This window comes from Chiloscyllium plagiosum, chromosome 25 (assembly GCF_004010195.1).
Source record: "Chiloscyllium plagiosum isolate BGI_BamShark_2017 chromosome 25, ASM401019v2, whole genome shotgun sequence".
In the NCBI taxonomy this organism is placed as follows: domain Eukaryota; kingdom Metazoa; phylum Chordata; class Chondrichthyes; order Orectolobiformes; family Hemiscylliidae; genus Chiloscyllium; species Chiloscyllium plagiosum.
Window position 1 is genome coordinate 21,473,635 of NC_057734.1, and position 16,948 is coordinate 21,490,582.

The window sequence follows — 16,948 nt, forward strand, 5'->3', positions numbered from 1 at the left end:
GCACTCATTTGTTGAATAACGCTATTAGAAATCAGCTGTCATGTTTGCTCTATATAATTTGTTTTGTAAAGAGTTAAAGATGTCCCAAGGATGCCACAATGCAATGGAAGCAATGCACCCAGTATCTGTCTTACGACATAAGCTAGGAACGCTTAAAAGGAGGATAAATATGAAGCACTTGAAGACAAATTAAAGTTTTAGGCTGAGATTCGCCTCTTATTCTTCTGAACCCCTGCTGGGAGATCAGTGCATCTCCTTGAGAAATGGTCTGAGCAGCCAACTTCTTTCTCCGGGGATTCTGCCAATCACACAATGAAATTACAGTCGGAAATTGGGAGAATGCCCATAGTAATTCAGGGCCAGCTTATGCATGGCTTTTGAACAGAATTAATCTTCAGGCGTTCAAACTTGATCATGTGCTTCGCATTTCAACAAGCGCTTCAGATGTCTTGCACAGCCTCCACTCCACCGGCAGCATGTAACGTTCTGAAGAAAGAGTTTCTAATTGTTCACAGATCCAACATTCTCCAGATTTGATGAGAAGCTTCATCAAGTGTGATGGATCTTTTTAATAACAACACACAATTTCCTCCAATTAGGCATACACACACTACTTTACCTTCAGCATAAATGTAATAAGGTTGAGCCTTTCTACTTACTGACGTTATTGAAAAAGCCAACTTGAGTATAACAATGGGAAACAATTTTTCCAGTATTAAGGAGCTACTAACCAAGTGAATCTATTCTGCTGTTACCTATACATCACATGCAGCAAATGATACTTTTAACAGCAGGATGTTTTAGCACTATATTAAAAGGCCAATGTGGCACAAATTTCTAAAAGAGAAAAGAACATGGAAAGTCGATTTCCACTTATTAACATTCATTTTTCTTGACTGACATAATTCCACTTATAAATGCTACACCTGTTAAAACAAAATATTTATTCAGGTATCATGTTTCAGTTCAGCAGGACAAATGATCTAATTGAAGCTACTTACATCTGCAACTCTATATTAAATAAGCAATGGAAAGCATTCAAGTTCTCTCACACTAAAACAGCAGGCACCCGTAGATGGTCTTATTTTTTGACAGTCAGACAACTGCTGAGGGAGACATGACTATTATGAAACTGTTTTTATTTTGTGTTATCACAGCTGTTGGAGGTGTCACAATATCTGGCCCAAATCTTTTAGATTTAGACACTACTGACAACATAATCTAAAACTCTTGCTCTACATAACTCTATGGGGGTCACTGACTGTACTCAGAACAACAGCCCAATGTAAAATAAACTGCAGCAGTAATTAAGCAAAGGGAGTCCTGTGCTGCTTTTATCGAACACATCTGAAAAGTACTATCTACCCTAGATAAACATATTTGTATTAATAACATAATACGCTTGGGAAAAAGTGATTTGAGAATAAAAACAATATGTGACATAGTATAAAAAGAACTTAACTTTTTTGCAGATCATTAGAAAGAAGTACGATTAAGCATTATCAGGAAGAGTTGGATTACAGTAATACTGGAGCATTGGATCCTGTCCAGTAAAGCTCTGAGCGTGGCTTCTATCAGGGACTGCAAATGTTTTCAGAGACCATCAATAATACGATGAGTGTCTACATTACAAATCATGATTCCTGTTCACTCTCACTTGTTAACTTCTCAGTCACAAATGGAAGCTTTATTTTGAGGAGCTTGTTCTCTCTATACTTAGAAACTTAATGGCATGTCTTCAGTATATGAGGCGCCTTAAGATGCGATCATTTCAGTTCACTACTGGAGCGGCACGGTGGCACAGTGGTTAGCACTGCTGCCTCACAGCGCCAGAGATCCGGGTTCAATTCCCGCCTCAGGCGACTGACTGTGTGGAGTTTGCACGTTCTCCCCGTGTCTGCGTGGGTTTCCTCCGGGTGCTCCGGTTTCCTCCCACAGTCACAAAGATGTGCAGGGTCAGGTGAATTGGCCATGCTAAATTGCCCGTAGTGTTAGGTAAGGGGTAAATGTAGGGTTATGGGTGGGTTTCGCTTCGGCGGGTCGGTGTGGACTTGTTGGGCCGAAGGGCCTGTTTCCACACTGTAATCTAATCTAATCAAAGTGGATGTGATCGCTTGTAAGTTGCCTTGTAGAACTTGGGATGGCAAAACAGTGGGAAATGTGCAGTCTTGTCCCTCAGTGAGAACCAGAGGCCAGGGTTGCACATACTCATTTTCTAGCTGTTCTGAGTGGAAGTGCCCATGTATTGGGAAATAAAAAGTGAGTGGGCATGGAGAGAGGACAAAACCAAGCATGGTTGTGATAATGGCACAGCCACTCGGTTTTCAGGGGACTGCAGGCTGAGCCCTCTTTCACATGTTATGAGAATGGTGCTATGGAAGCTTGGCGGCCCATTACCAAGAGGGCGATGAATCAGCTCCATCCCCTGTTATTCAGGTGATAGCAACATATGCCATATGTCAACCAGAATCAACACATTGGGTATGGGGGTTTGAGGGAGAAAAAGGTATTTAGAGAACTGTTCATGCTACTGCTAAGGGGTCTGATTAAGGAAAGGAAATCAGAAAAAGTAAATTGTATTAATAGTGTAATAAGATCATTACTATATACCTCATATTTCAGGACAAGAAAACTAATTGATAGCTATCGGTTTAACTCACGACATTTCAAACATTTTCCATTGTTTGGCTCTTAACTCATTTTTTTTGTAACTGTATGTATGTTAGCATAAGGAAAATAATTTAAAATGAAATATGCATGAACCTTTATGTTGATTTTCAAATTGCATAGCTGTCATAGAACTATTTTCCTAAACTCCTACAAAAAGGTAAAGTTGTCATAGTCCCAGAGTCACAATAGGGCTGCTCTGTCATTACAGACAGATGACTGGTGGCGGTTTAACTTGATGGTCACCCCCTTCAGGTGACGGGAGAGGTTGGGAAGGAGAGTCCTTCATGGTAACCTCAGCCAGTGCAGGAACTGATCACCCACTGTTAGCATCACAAACCAGCTGTCCAGTCAACCGAGCTAACTTACCCTCCTCCCTTATAAAACTCCTATAAGATACATTAATTTAACTGAACACATGGCTGAAGAAGAAATTATTAAACTTTCTTCCAATATCAGCACAATTGAAAATTGCTGAGCCCAGCTTTCAAAACTCAAAGTGACAAATCCATATTTAAAGAAGCAGTAGGTTTTTCTACATGAAGGATTTCAGGTTTGAGAATAACTGAATATTGAAAACAGTGTGCCATGAATGAAATAAATGTAGCATGTAATTAAAGCTCACTGCAATATCCCTGCGACAGGAATTCTCAGTCCCATTCCAAGGCAAACAGTACTGATATATTGCACACAGATTTAATCATTTCTTTTTAAACAGGCACTCTGTCATCAAAATACTTGCAATCTTAAATGCTTTGGCTCATGTCCTGTAGCATTTAAAAAAGGAAACAAACATGTAATTGAAATTTGTGGAATTCTAGATCAAAATGATTGCTAAGTACTGCCAGAGTGGACCTTCGACATTTCTGAAAGGATTCAATCCTTAATTCATGGTAGAGTAAAAATATCAAGTTTGCCAAGTGTCCATTGGGAGAAGAGATTTCTCTGGTGAAGAAAAGCAATGGTTAATGGTTAAAAGTATGAATTTATATTCACAACTTGTTCACTACATAATTGGTAACTTTTTTCCCCTTTTCCAAATGCCTCCACCTCCATGTCCCCTACCACTGTTTTACCCTCTTAACACTATTACACTAATGATGGTAATATGGCTCAATTGGTTCCAGCAAAGCTCCAAATCACCCAGGCAATCATTCTTCCTGCCTGAGTCTGGATAATGAATGCTGGCTCAATGTTTGACTGGGATAATCTACTAGAACTGAACCTGATCCTGCTCTTAAACTATCAGTAACACAATGATTTGCAGGAGTTTCCAAAAAAAAGGAATGGCAAATATTGTCCATTTCTACCTTGAGGAAGCCAGTTGCTGCATGTGCACACACTAGAAATTTGCCAACTCAGCACAGACAAGGAATCAAATGAGAGAGTATGGACTTCCCTGGCCTCTAGTCCTCAGTATCACAAAACCATGATATATTACCCATGAGCCAAGAAACATGTAACCAGAACTAATATTTACTTAACATACAAGTTATATGGTATAATTCATTTTAACTGAATCCCAATCACTCAACATAATGCCTCATATAAGTTGCCTCAGAAAACTATTGAGACAAACTCTTACACACGTGGCACACACATGCATTGTTCACAGAAATTATTGCAAAGTTTTATGCTGTTCAGTTTATTTTAGTAGTTATTCTCTGTATAAGCTGTGGTTCCAAATATTTAATGTGTTCTCGAATTGGTGTCTGCTTCAAACATCAATTCTAGGTGTATTCCAGCCTTATAAACCTCTGTGTGAAATGATTTCTTCCACTCTTAGCTTTTAACCTTATCTATATGCTCATTCATTTTACACTGTTCAACGATGGGGTATGTAATGTTGCTCTGTGTACATATTCAAGAGTTTCATAATTACATTGTCATGCGGGAATTGATGTAAATTTTAAAAAAAACAATGACTTAAAATCCACATTGCCTTGGCCAAGAAATCCAGAAAAGATCGGCTGAACTGAACTGGTGCCAAATTGAATTTTACATCTCTGTAAGTTATCTTGGGAAATATTCATTTTAATCTCAAATCATTTGTTTTTACAGCCGCAATTTGAATTGGCATCTAACTGTAACTAAGCAGGTACATTAGATTAATACATAGCACATTGTCTTGTAAATGATATAACATCAGGTCCCCAACTATAATAAGGTCAATTACATTGGGTAAAATTTAATTCTCCCAGTGGTGGATTTGAGGGCGGGGTAATTATTTTAAGTGGGAGGAAGGCGTAGCAATGTAACCTCATCATTTTCCCACTTCTACCCAATTAAATCTGGGGGTTGGGGGGGAAGGCATTTGACAGCCTTCTCAACCTGACACTATTTGTAGTCCTTAGGTGAGCAACGAATGCCCATTTCTGTTACATTCTACTGCCACTGATCTTCACTCAGTGTGGCGAGTTGCCATATAAGGAGCCAGTAAAAGATGTGGTGATGGTGATGACGTGGCTCATACCCCTGCTGGCCCCAACAAAGCCAGGAACCCCACCCCCATAGCCCCCTCCTGCTCTCACTGACCCGTGACCTGGGTTTTTCTGTGGGTGCAATATCGGCAGCAGCTAACAATCTTGGTGGTACTGTTGGCAATAAAGAGTTGCAGGCTCTGTTGGTTTGGCAGCTCTCAGGAGGAGGAATATCTGCCTAAGGAATCCTCAATCCTGAGGAAGGCCCCACACTGGCCAGCTAACGCTCCAACAGAGTTACTGACAGTTATCGCCTGGGGGCTATGACATCTGTCCACCACGAACTTCCGTCCATTACATTTTTGGGACACTCCCTTTAACAGACAGTGCTATATGTAGTAGCAAGTTTGCTTCCCATTGCCAAGAAGGATAAATCTCTCCTCCTTCAAATAGGCAACAGATGGAACTGACCATGTTCATCAATGTCGTTTTTCAAGCATTTGTATTGTACGCATATTTTGTTAAATTGAAAGCACATTTGGCATGCTTATAAAAGAAGTTTGGTTTCTGTCAACTAAAAGAATTAATTTGTAAGACTGTGGGATCCAACCTAGAAATATCAAAGGAGAACACTCCTCCATAAGTAATAGGATTGAATTTTATCCAGGTTGCCACCTCAACAGAACTGGATCAACCAGATCACATTGAAAATAAATCACTCGTCAGAGAGCTGCGTAGTTTTCAAAAAAAAATTCACAAATGGTTACTTCTCTGAAATTATGTTTTTTGCTCTGTCACACGAGTTACTATGGACCAGAAGACCTACCTTTTGATTTTATTGCTGTTTCTACAAGTATGTAAGAATTGTCTGGGTCTGATGTTTTTTGGCCAAGTCCGAGTTGTCATAGAGTCATAGAGATGTACAGCATGGAAACAGACCCTTCGGTCCAACCCGTCCATGCCGACCAGATATCCCGACCCAATCTAGTTCCACCTGCCAGCACCCGGCCCATATCCCTCCAAACCCTTGTTGAATTTTTTTGGACAGTTTCTTGATGCAAGACTCAGAAGGTTTTTTCACCTCATCTCACCATACTCACCTCAGTAATTGCCTACTACACCACCAAGATATCCCTCATGGTACCATATATCATTCCCATAACAAATTGCAACTCAGTGGAAATCTCAGAATTCACCAGCATCCTTTATCCTTAAAAGCCTGTTGCGCACCCAGACAAGCTCTGTCAGTCGAGTACCATCCTGCATGGCTTCTGCCATGAGTCCCAGACATAAAGACAGGGGGAAATCGGTGCCCTGCTTTGTGGGGCACGGAACCTGAGGTCCGATTGGATTGGGAGGTGGGGGCGAGGGGTGAAGAGGAGGGGTTTCATCTTCCTCCATGACTATCAACAGAGGCCACAAAACCACAGCATGCCAGCCTGGTTTGAGGTTGCCAACTCGGGTTGAAGACCTCACTCTCTGGAGGAATAGGGAGAAAGTCAATGTGCTTTTCTAGCATAAGTGCCAGCATCTTCTCTCTGATAGCTCACAATCACTCTTTACTGTACCCAGCTCTCGCCAAGGCTCACCCTCTACCACTCTCACTCTTGCCTGCAATATCTTTGGTCATTTGCTGTCATGCATGCCAAACCCCACACCACTAAACCCTGACTGCTCCCTGAGCTGCCTGGTTATTCATGTGGGACACCTCTCGCTTTGGTCTCCTTTAATTACCTGCCTCTCTCCCACTCCAGGCGGAAATCAGTGAACCCTACTAAGAGAGCAGCAAAAGTAAAGACATCATTCAACTCCCCAACCCTTATAAGAAGAGCATGCTGACCCTGACTGCCCTGAACAGTCCCTAGACTGGTATTGGAGGCTGCCCTTGACTTACTGCGACTGAAGACCTGCTGGCAACTATGATAAGCTTCCTGGCTTTGTCTCTGCATTAAATAGTAAGGCAAGGCAGTAGTAATAGGAGCGTGCCATCTCTGGCTGAGCAGGCAAAGCACTCAAAACTAAGACAGAGCAGGGATGCTGTGAGCATCCTGGTCGGCTCTGGTAGAGTGAACGCTATGAAGAGCTTAGAGACACAGCCTAGTCCTGTCAGGGTGCATGTTCCTGAGTGCACAGTGTCCTCAGTACAGCACTACAAGGATCATTGCTGGTGCAGTCCACAATATTGTGTTGAAATGCTGAAGTGCAGATGAAACTTGTAAGTGAACTAGAGATGTGCCATGAGGGGTGTTAGAGGCTGGCACACATCAGATACCTATGCCCACGTGTGTTCTGGGCATAGGTATCTGATGGAGCATCTGTGGAGCATGCTCTGAGATGTTGGTGTCCCCTGTCCAATGTGTTGGTTGGTTGGTGCAGGAGACAAGCTGAATCCACCAGGTGTTTGCTGTGGTTTCCTGTCGAATGTTCCCAGACATCGAGCCTGTTGGCTAAGTTGATAGGGCGGAAGTCTGAATATTAATGAAGTGAGTTGTGTCACTGGCAAGGTATTTAACAAGCAATAATGACCATCAATTGGAATGTCATCGCTACCCAGACAGAATCTAAGCACACCCCTCATCAACCGCATAGAAGATGGGATTGAGATGATCTTGATGCCTGCCACACTTGTCACCTCATTCTGCCATGTATCCTGCCACAGACTGTGTCAGTCCGACCCTCGATTCCACCCAATGAAGTTGTATATTAAATATCATCTTCAAAGATTATTACCATGTCATTTTCTGGTATATTTTGAAAGCCATGTTGCTGCAAAGTCACATTTCCAGCAATTCTACCAGCTTAATAAATCTAGTCTGAATGTAAAGTCAAGTCACAGAGTCCTACAGGACCATAGGGTCGCTCTCCCATTACAGAGAGATAGATGACTGGTGATGGTTTAACCATGACTGGTGATGGCCTTGGCATTATTCTTTCAGCATATTTTGCTTGCTGCATTCTATGCTGAGTCTACAGAACAAAATTACCTGTACTGTTTTTGCTGTCCCCTCATTAGCTGTTGCCTCGCTGAAATATCACTTCCAAGACCAACAGACTTTCTGGAAAGTAAGGTACTTCTAAAATATTGTAAAGTTGGGAATACAATTAGTCCCCTCCTAGACTGATCTGCATCAAGTCCATGGGGCACATACCCATGTTTTCCCTAGCCAGAGCAGTAGACAGGCTTGTGCAGCTTAAAGTGTCCCTGAACAGATAGGCTGAGAGTGTACATAACATGCAGTGTCAGACACTATTAATATCAAGCCAATGAGCTGATGCAATAAGACCATAAACCATCCAATGCAACTCCTCACATAATTTACAGAAGAGAACTTAGAAATTTGACTGCTTTGCCTTCAGATAACTCTTTAAAGAAAACCAGGAAAGGGAGTTGTCAGGAGTAAGGGCAGATGTAGCGGGAATCATTAACAGTGGGAAGCAATTGGAGGCTGAATTGGGAGGGTCATAGAGTCATAGAGGTGTACAGCATGGAAACAGACCTTTCCGTCCAACTCGTCCATGCCTACCAGACATCCCAAACCAATCTAGTCCCACCTGCCAGCATCTGGCCCACATCGCTCCAAACATTTCCTATTCATATACCCATCCAGATGCCTTTTAAATGTTGCAATTGTACTAGACTCCACCACTTTCTCTGGCAGCTCATTCCATACACGTACCACCTCTGTGTGAAAAAGTTGCTCCTTAGGTCCCTTTTATATCTTTCCCCTCTCACCCTAAACCTATGCCCTCTGGTTCTGGACTCCCCCACTCCAGGAAAAGACTTTGTCTATTTATCCTATCCATGTGCCGCATGATTTTATAAACCTCTATAAGGTCACCCCTCAGCCTCAGACGCTCCCTCACACTTGATTTATTTCTGACTTGGTTGAGTTGAGAGCTGGATGGAGAGCTAGGTGTGATCCAGTGAGCATCACTCATCCACATATTTAGAATGTTTTACTGCTTGCAGTGGTCTCTTTAAATATGTTTGGGGCAAATTATCAATAAAAAGTATCTCTGGTCCATCCACCCAGCCTGAAGCACAAAACTCTGATGCTTTGGGTGCTCATGATGTTGGGCTCCTCATTTGAATATGGCCCATCACTACCTTCCCAAGAGCAACAGGATGGGAAATCGATGCTGAGCTAACCAGTGAAACTCAAATCCTGTGAATGAATAACTAAAATAAAACAGAGGGCCTAATGCAGGTTTCAAGATTGGGACTTGAATGTGTCTTACACTTCCTACGCCAATTTGGCACACAGTGTATCCAATCAGCTCATAATGAAAAATCTACTTTCTGCTCACAGACATGGAGGCTTTGGTGCCCATTTCGACCATAAGACCATTAAAAATAGGAATAGGAGTAGACTATTTGGCCCCTCGACACTGCTCCCCCATTCAATAGGATCATGGCTGATCCGACATTCCTCAGTTTCTTGCCTTTTCCCTGTAATCACAATTCCCTGTTGATCAAGAATCTATCTCATCCTTAAATATACACAAAGGCCCTGAACCCACAGATCTCTGTGGCAAGAAATTCCAAAGACTCTTAACCCTCTGAGAGAAGAAATTCCTCCTCATCTCAGTCTTAAAATTGGCACCCCTTTATGCTGGAAGTGTGCCCTCTGGTTCTTAGGCTTTCCCGGAGGGGTAGCATCTTCCATTGATTCTGTCAAGCCCCTTAAGGAACCTATATGTTTCAGTGAGATCATCTCTCGTTCTTCTAAATTCCAATGAGTAGCACCCAATCTATTGGGACTCCATACTAGGGATCATCCTAGTGAATGTTCCCTGAACTGCTTGAATAATAGGCACTACACCATCAGTTTCTCAACCAGTGACACTCATATCAGTTTTCTGCTCTGTACACATATAGTGCACTGAAGATACCCTGTTGTAATACATTTAAACAGGTTCTCAGGCATCCTTGCTGCTTTATACATTCTGGTTTGGTTTGTATGCATTCTTCAGAACTCTAAATGTTAAGAGCAAGTAGCCATTTTCTTTAGTTACCTACACAGCTGTTTTGGGAGTAGATTACATTAATTGCTACAGTATACAGACTTTTAACAATAAATTTAATAATTCTCCAACCCATCAACAAAGACAAATGACAACCAAAACAAGTGTGAGAGAGAAATAGGGGACAAGTGGTTTAGAGAAATGAAAACAAAACAGAACAGGAAAAGAGGAAATGAACAAACAAAGTGATACCATGAAACGTAAATGTAAGTAAGTACAGACACAATCAAGCAGATAACAAATTATAAAGGAAAGGAAAACAGAAGAATTGAATTGAAGAATTTACTAACAAAGAAATCTCCAAAGTAATTGAGTTTAAGACAATAAATTACTTACAAGGACAAACTGAATTGGTCAATTCACATAAAGACCCAAGTGTCATCTACTAACCTGGTGGCCCCATAGCTCCTTTTGCTCCTGGCAATCCAGCTGGACCGCGCAAGCCTGGTTCACCCCTTGGACCTGGAATAATTAAGAAGTCTTTTTTTAAAATCCACAGACAATAGAAGGCTGCAAAGCTTATGCAAATTAAAGAAATAATACTTCATTAGGACAACAAAAGTCTCCTATTGTACAGTTCATTAAAACAATAACAATCAGAATATGTACCAGGTAAGCAACTTGGATTTTAAGTTGGTTGGCCGAGGTGGAAGAAAGGCTTCACCAGACTCATTAACAAGTGCAGTGTTTGCCTTGAAAATGGATTCATTTTATCCACATCCATTCCTCCCACAAGCTCACAAAGCCTGTGACTGTAGCTTATGTGAGCAAAAGTGCTCTGCAGTTTAATCCCTGATTCTCTCCTCAATACCAGTGGTTCATGCTAAAATTGATTGGTCAGGAAGGAGAATGGGTGGACAAAAGCAGAAATCAATAATCATTGCCCAGTAAGCCCTGCTGGATATTTGTCTCATAAAATAAGGAAACAATGAGAAATGCCTGTGATAAATCTCTTTCTAAGTTCAGTTGTAATATATTTTGAATTAAGTAATACTGAAAGAACAGACAATGACTATGTCAAAATATGACAAAGTCTCCCATTGAACCTTATCACTATCATGTCAATAAGCAAGTTTATGCAATGATTTAATTAGATTGTTAATTTTCTTGTGCTCCACACTGGCATAATGTAATCATTCACAAGATTTTTGGTGATGAAAAACTGGTGTTATGGCATCCTCTGTTTTGTTCTGTGAATTCTACTGCAATGCACAAGAAGGATTGTGAAAACACAATATCAGTACTGAATCCAATTTTAAAAATTACTAAGGCTTGCAGAATTTGGCATTCTGGGACACTCAGATAGAAATTAAAGATTGTTTTGCCCCTGAACTTCTTTACTAAAGGCTGTTGACATGCTACAAATTTTTTGTTAGGGTGTGTGTGCCTTCGATTGTTATTGTTGAATTTGTGAGCCCTTTTGTTTCAATTACAGAGTGAGACAGCACAGAAACAGACCCTTTGGTCCTGCCAGTCCATGTTGACCATAATCTCAAAGTAAACTACTCCCACCTGTCTGCATTAGCCCATATCCCTCCAAACTTTTCCTATTCATAAACTTATCCAAACATAATTTAAACATTGTAACTGTACCCAAATCCACCACTTCCCCAGAAGTTAGCAGAGTTTTCATTAGCAGAGGGATTGAATTCAAGAGTCGTGAAGTGATGTTGCAACTGTACAGGATTTTGGTTAGGCCACATTTGGAATACTGTGTGCAGTTCTGGTCGCCTCACGTTAGGAAAGATGTGGAAGCTTTGGAGAGGGTGCAGAGAAGATTTACCAGGATGTTGCCTGGAATGGAGAATAGGTCGTACGAGGATTAGGTACATGGATAGGTGCTTAAGCTAGGACAAATGTTCGGCACAACATCGTGGGCCGAAGGGCCTGTTCTGTGCTGTATTGTTCTATGTTCTAAGTTAATTCCACATACAAACCATACAGACACAAAAAACTGCCCTCACATCTTCTTAAAATCTTCCTCCTCTCACAATAAAAATATGTCTCTGAGTCTTGAAATACCCTATCCTAAGGAAAAAACACCTGCCATTCACCTTATCCAAACCCCTCATTATTTCAGAAATCTTTATAAGGTCACCCCTCAATTTCCTATGTTCCAGTGAAAAAAGTCTCAGCCTATCCAGCCTCTCTTTATAACTCAAACCCTCCATTTCTAGCAACATCCTAGTAACGCTCTTCTGAACTCTCTCTAGCTTAATAATATTCTTCCTGTAAGAGGGAGACCAGAACTGAAATGAACATATTAATTAACACAATCTGTAAACTTGTCTGTGTTTAAAAACAGTCAGTCGGTCATTCTGAAATCAGCTTGGTAACACAGCAGAAGAAATGACATAAGCAGGTTACTACAATCAATATCAGTGGCAAACCTTGCTACACATGCTCTACTACTGAGAGAAAAATTATGAAAAGAGGCCATTTCTACTTGAAGGTCAGTTCACAAAAACTAGTATGACACAATCTAAAGAAAATCATTCCAAAAAATTGAAGACTGTAACACAGGTATTTACAACTGATGAATGATGACTCAAGCAAGATGCAATACATAATAACCACAGAAATGATGAGAATTTCAGCTGGAATCCACTCAACTCATCTTACATGGGCTGGCCTTTTGCAGTAGATGTCAAAAATTAATAGGAGTATAAAAACATTTAGGGCATTTAATTTCTCAAACCTTTTCCACCAATCAATGAAATCATGGCTGATCTGCAACCTAATGTTTTAAAAATTCTTTCACTGACTGCGGACACCACTGGTTAGGCCGGTATTTATTGAATGCCAGAAATTGCTGCAAAAGCTCAAGCATGTCTGTGGTAGCCTCTGTGGAGAGAAAGCAGAGTTAAAGTTTTGGGTGCAGTGACCCTTCTGTTCTGATGAAGAGTCACTGGAATCTGAAACATTAACTCTTAGACCTATGGAGTTTTTCCAGCAATTTCTGTCTGTGTTTCTCATTTCCTGCATCTGCAGTTCTTAGGTTTATTTGTGGGTTGTCCCTAGTTGCCCTTGAGGGCATGTTCTTGAACCACTGCAATTCATATGGTGTTGGTAGAACTTGCTGATATTTCATGAATGTAGCAGTGAACAGACACAATCTCAATCAGCACTCAGCTGCAAGGAAAAAAATCCAAGATGTCCAAGATTTGCTATTAATTTGGAAGAAATCAGATCAAATAGATCTCTGGAATCTTCCTTTGGGTGACATAGGTCAAATTTTCAAAGGAGTAAGGTGAAATCTCCCTGTAATGAACTATGCAATAGCAATGCTGAAATACAAGTCTGTATACACAGAAGAATTATTCATTATAAATTGAAATAGACACATCATATACAAGATGACCTTGATTGTTTATACCCCATTATTCACAAAGAGCCCTCTGGGAGTTGAAGCAGATTTAGAACACGAGTGCTGAAGTTGCTTCTTGTGAATGACCTGTGACTGTATATAAATTTGAAATGGAGCTAAACTTTTCTCCTCAAGTTAGTATCTGCATATTGAGAAAATACTAGGAAAACAGGACTTCTCTCAATGAGTTCTTAACTAAGAAAATGTTGCTGAATAAAGAGACCTTGAAGTGCAGGTTCAATGTTCTTTGAATATAGAGTCACAGGTAGATAGGATAGTGAAGAGGGGTTTGGTATGCTTTCCTTTATTGGTCTGACCATTAAGTATAGGAGTTGGGAGGTCATGTTGCAGCTGTACAGAACATTGGTTAGGCCAGTTTTGGAATATTTTGGAATTTCATTCTGGTCTCCTTCCTATTGGAAGGATGTTGTGAAACTTGAAAGGGTTCAGAAAACATTTACAAGGATGTTGCCAGGTTTGGAGGATTTGAGCCATAGGGAAAGGCTGAATAGGCTGGAGCTATTTTCTCTGGAGCGTCGGAGGCTGAGGGGTGACCTTATAGAGGTTTATAAAATCATGAGGGGCATGGATAGGGTAAATAGACAAGGCATTTTCCTTGGGGTGGGGGAGTCCAGAACTAGAGGGCATAGGTTTAGGCTGAGAGGGGAAAGATATAAAAGGGACCTAAGGGGCAACTTTTTCCCACAGAGGGTGGTGTGTGTATGGAATGAGCTGCTAGAGGAAGTGGTGGAGGCTGGTACAATTACTACATTTAAAAGGCATCTGGATGGGTATATGAATAGGAAGGGTTTAGAGGGATATGGGCCAAGTGCTGGCAAATGGGACTAGATCAGGTTGGGATAGCTGGTCAGCATGAACAAGTTGGATTGAAGGGTCTGTTTCCATGCTGTACATTTCTATGAGTCTATGTTATAAAAATTTCAAACCAAAGCCAATTTGGTAAGTCTTGCTGAAATATTTGATATAAAAGCCTTTTCAGGGATACAGTGCATTCTTCAAGAAAGCTCTCAAATATTTTCTGAAGTTTTGGAAATATGGAGAAACTTTTTGGCCAATGGAAATAATTCACCCACCGAAAGAAGTGCAGAGAATTTTAGATGCGGGACATTGCAGAAGGACTGTAGACAACAGGCGTCTCTCACAGATGAAGGTAGTTAGGGAAATTTGGAATGAAAACACAAAATTAATCAAAACATAAAACTAGATTGGTACGCTATTTCACAGAATCACAGAATCCTTTTTCTATTTATTTTCCTTACCAACTGCATCCTCAATGAGGGAATTCCATTATTTGTTTTCTCCGTGTGTGTTTCACATACTATTCTGATTAGGGGGATACATTGTTTACTCTTTTACTAGGAGGGTCTTTGCAACATTTGAATTCAGTCTTAATCTGGAAAGTCACTTTAACTAAAGTAGTGAATTTAATTATAAGCCTACTAAGTACAGATCAAATTTAATTATTGCTGACCCTTTTCAACAGAAAAATAACTTAAAGCTGAGGGGAGATCTAATTGAAGTACACAAAGTTATGATGGGTCAAGATAGAATGGAAAAGGTGGCCCTATTCCTTTTCGTTGAGATGCCCATACCCAAAGGACGTGGATCCAGGGTAAGAGGCAGGAGGTAAAGAGGTAATTTGATGTAAAATATCCAGATCGTGTTAGTGATCTGGAACTCACTGCCTGACATGACAGTACAGACAGAAACCCTTGTAACATTTCAAAACTAATTAGATATGCACTTGCAGTATAAAAACCTCCAAGGCGATGAACCGGAATTGGACAATGGGATATGTCTGGATGGGAATTTGTCATCTGGGCCATATGGTTTTCTTTCAGGCTGAAACTGATAATTCTCTCCCCCTGAAAAGTGTTTTATGAAATATAAAAGACTTCTACAAAACTGGACCCAAGTTAGTTAAAAATGCCCAAGTATTCCCATTGCCTCCCTAGCCCTCTCAGGTCAGGCATAGACTCCTATGAAGGCAACAGCAAAAACAGGGATTGTATGAGACAATGAATGAGTGAGGCTATTCAAAGGGCGTAGTGTTATTTTCTTTATCTCATACATTTACACAATGACCCACATCAAGCTCCAAACTCTGCATCACATGTTCAGTTTACTGTCAGTCACCTTTTTGTTTCTCGTTTCAATTCTCTTTCAAAACCAATTTATTGATTAGTACAAAATCAAAGTATTTTGATTCTCATAACATTCCAAGGCATTATATCCCAGGGTTATATGATCAGCTGTATTCAAAAAGTGCATTACTTCTTGAAGGACGGCACCAAGTTCTTTAACTGAGGCCTCTTATTAAGCTGGAGCAAATTTTATTTCCCAACAAAGCCAATACTGAGAACCTTGGTGAATGGCAGTATTAAGCAGAGTGACAGAGTGGGACTCTTCACAGAGTAAATTAGGTTCATAAGAACATCAAAGTCGAGAGTGTGGTGCTGGAAAAGCACAGCAGGTCAGGCAGCATCTGAGGAGCAGGAGAATCGACGTTTCGGGCATAAGCCCTTCTTCAGGAATCTGCAGTTCTCTTTCTCATAAAAACATCAAAACCAAATAGCTCTAATTTCCTATATCTTGAAGTGACAAGAGACAATGTAAGGTCATTGATTTCAATGCACATGGACTGGTGCTGGTAATTATATTCCTGAGGAAGTGCTATTTGAGCCCACACACCAAATGATTGCCCAATATTCTTTGTGTTTATCTATGGTGAACCATCCCGTACTAAATGTTTTTGTTAGTGACTTACTGGTGTATGTAATGTCATAGACAAGAGGGAGAGGTGAACTGAATTATTGTTACTGTCCTTCTCTCCTCTTCATAAAAGGGGTGGTCTTATTTTACATTTTGCTTTTAAGAATAAATGTGGATCTGCTTCCCAAAACCAAATTTAAAAAGACCAACTTAAAATGATACAGGAAATGCTTCACCTTTAAAATAATGTCGGGGTTACTATTGCATTCAAAACCTGGGGCAACAGCTTATCATACATATTACAAAGATATGCATCCAAGAAAGGAAAGAAAAAGGAAAGGAGAAAAATTACAAATGATAAATTACTTCAAATCAAAGATATCAGAATTAGCAATAATCAGAGAGTCCAACAAGTTAATGTTGGACAGGTCTTTCCGTTGCTTGTGCACACAGTCCTTTCTGCAATAGCTCAGACGCAGTCAAGTTGCTGGTGAAGGTGCAGTGGTTATAAGCTTGGAAGTGGTTCACAATGCAGGCGAAATGCAGGCTTCTTATCAGAGATCGGACTTTTAAGAGATATTGAGATCAGAGGCATGGAACTACTTACTGTTCTGATGTTACAAGCAGATTGACAAACAAAAGTCAAAACTGATAGCTAAAGTCAAACAGAAAAGCAGTTTCAGACACATAGCTGGAGCTCTGATTTGGGATACTCAGCTAATGAGGTCAATTATGT

The 16,948-nt window shown here is 40.5% G+C and overlaps 1 protein-coding gene across 3 annotated transcripts in view; it reads right to left on the minus strand.

The window, feature by feature from the left end:
* Positions 1-16,948, minus strand: part of LOC122562631 (EMI domain-containing protein 1-like) — a 342,320-nt gene that overhangs the window by 66,491 nt on the left and 258,881 nt on the right. For all 3 annotated transcript variants that reach the window (XM_043715640.1, XM_043715641.1, XM_043715643.1), the window contains exon 7: positions 10,503-10,574. In XM_043715640.1, coding sequence (XP_043571575.1) covers positions 10,503-10,574 — 72 coding nt within the window. The remainder of the gene's footprint in view (positions 1-10,502; positions 10,575-16,948) is intronic.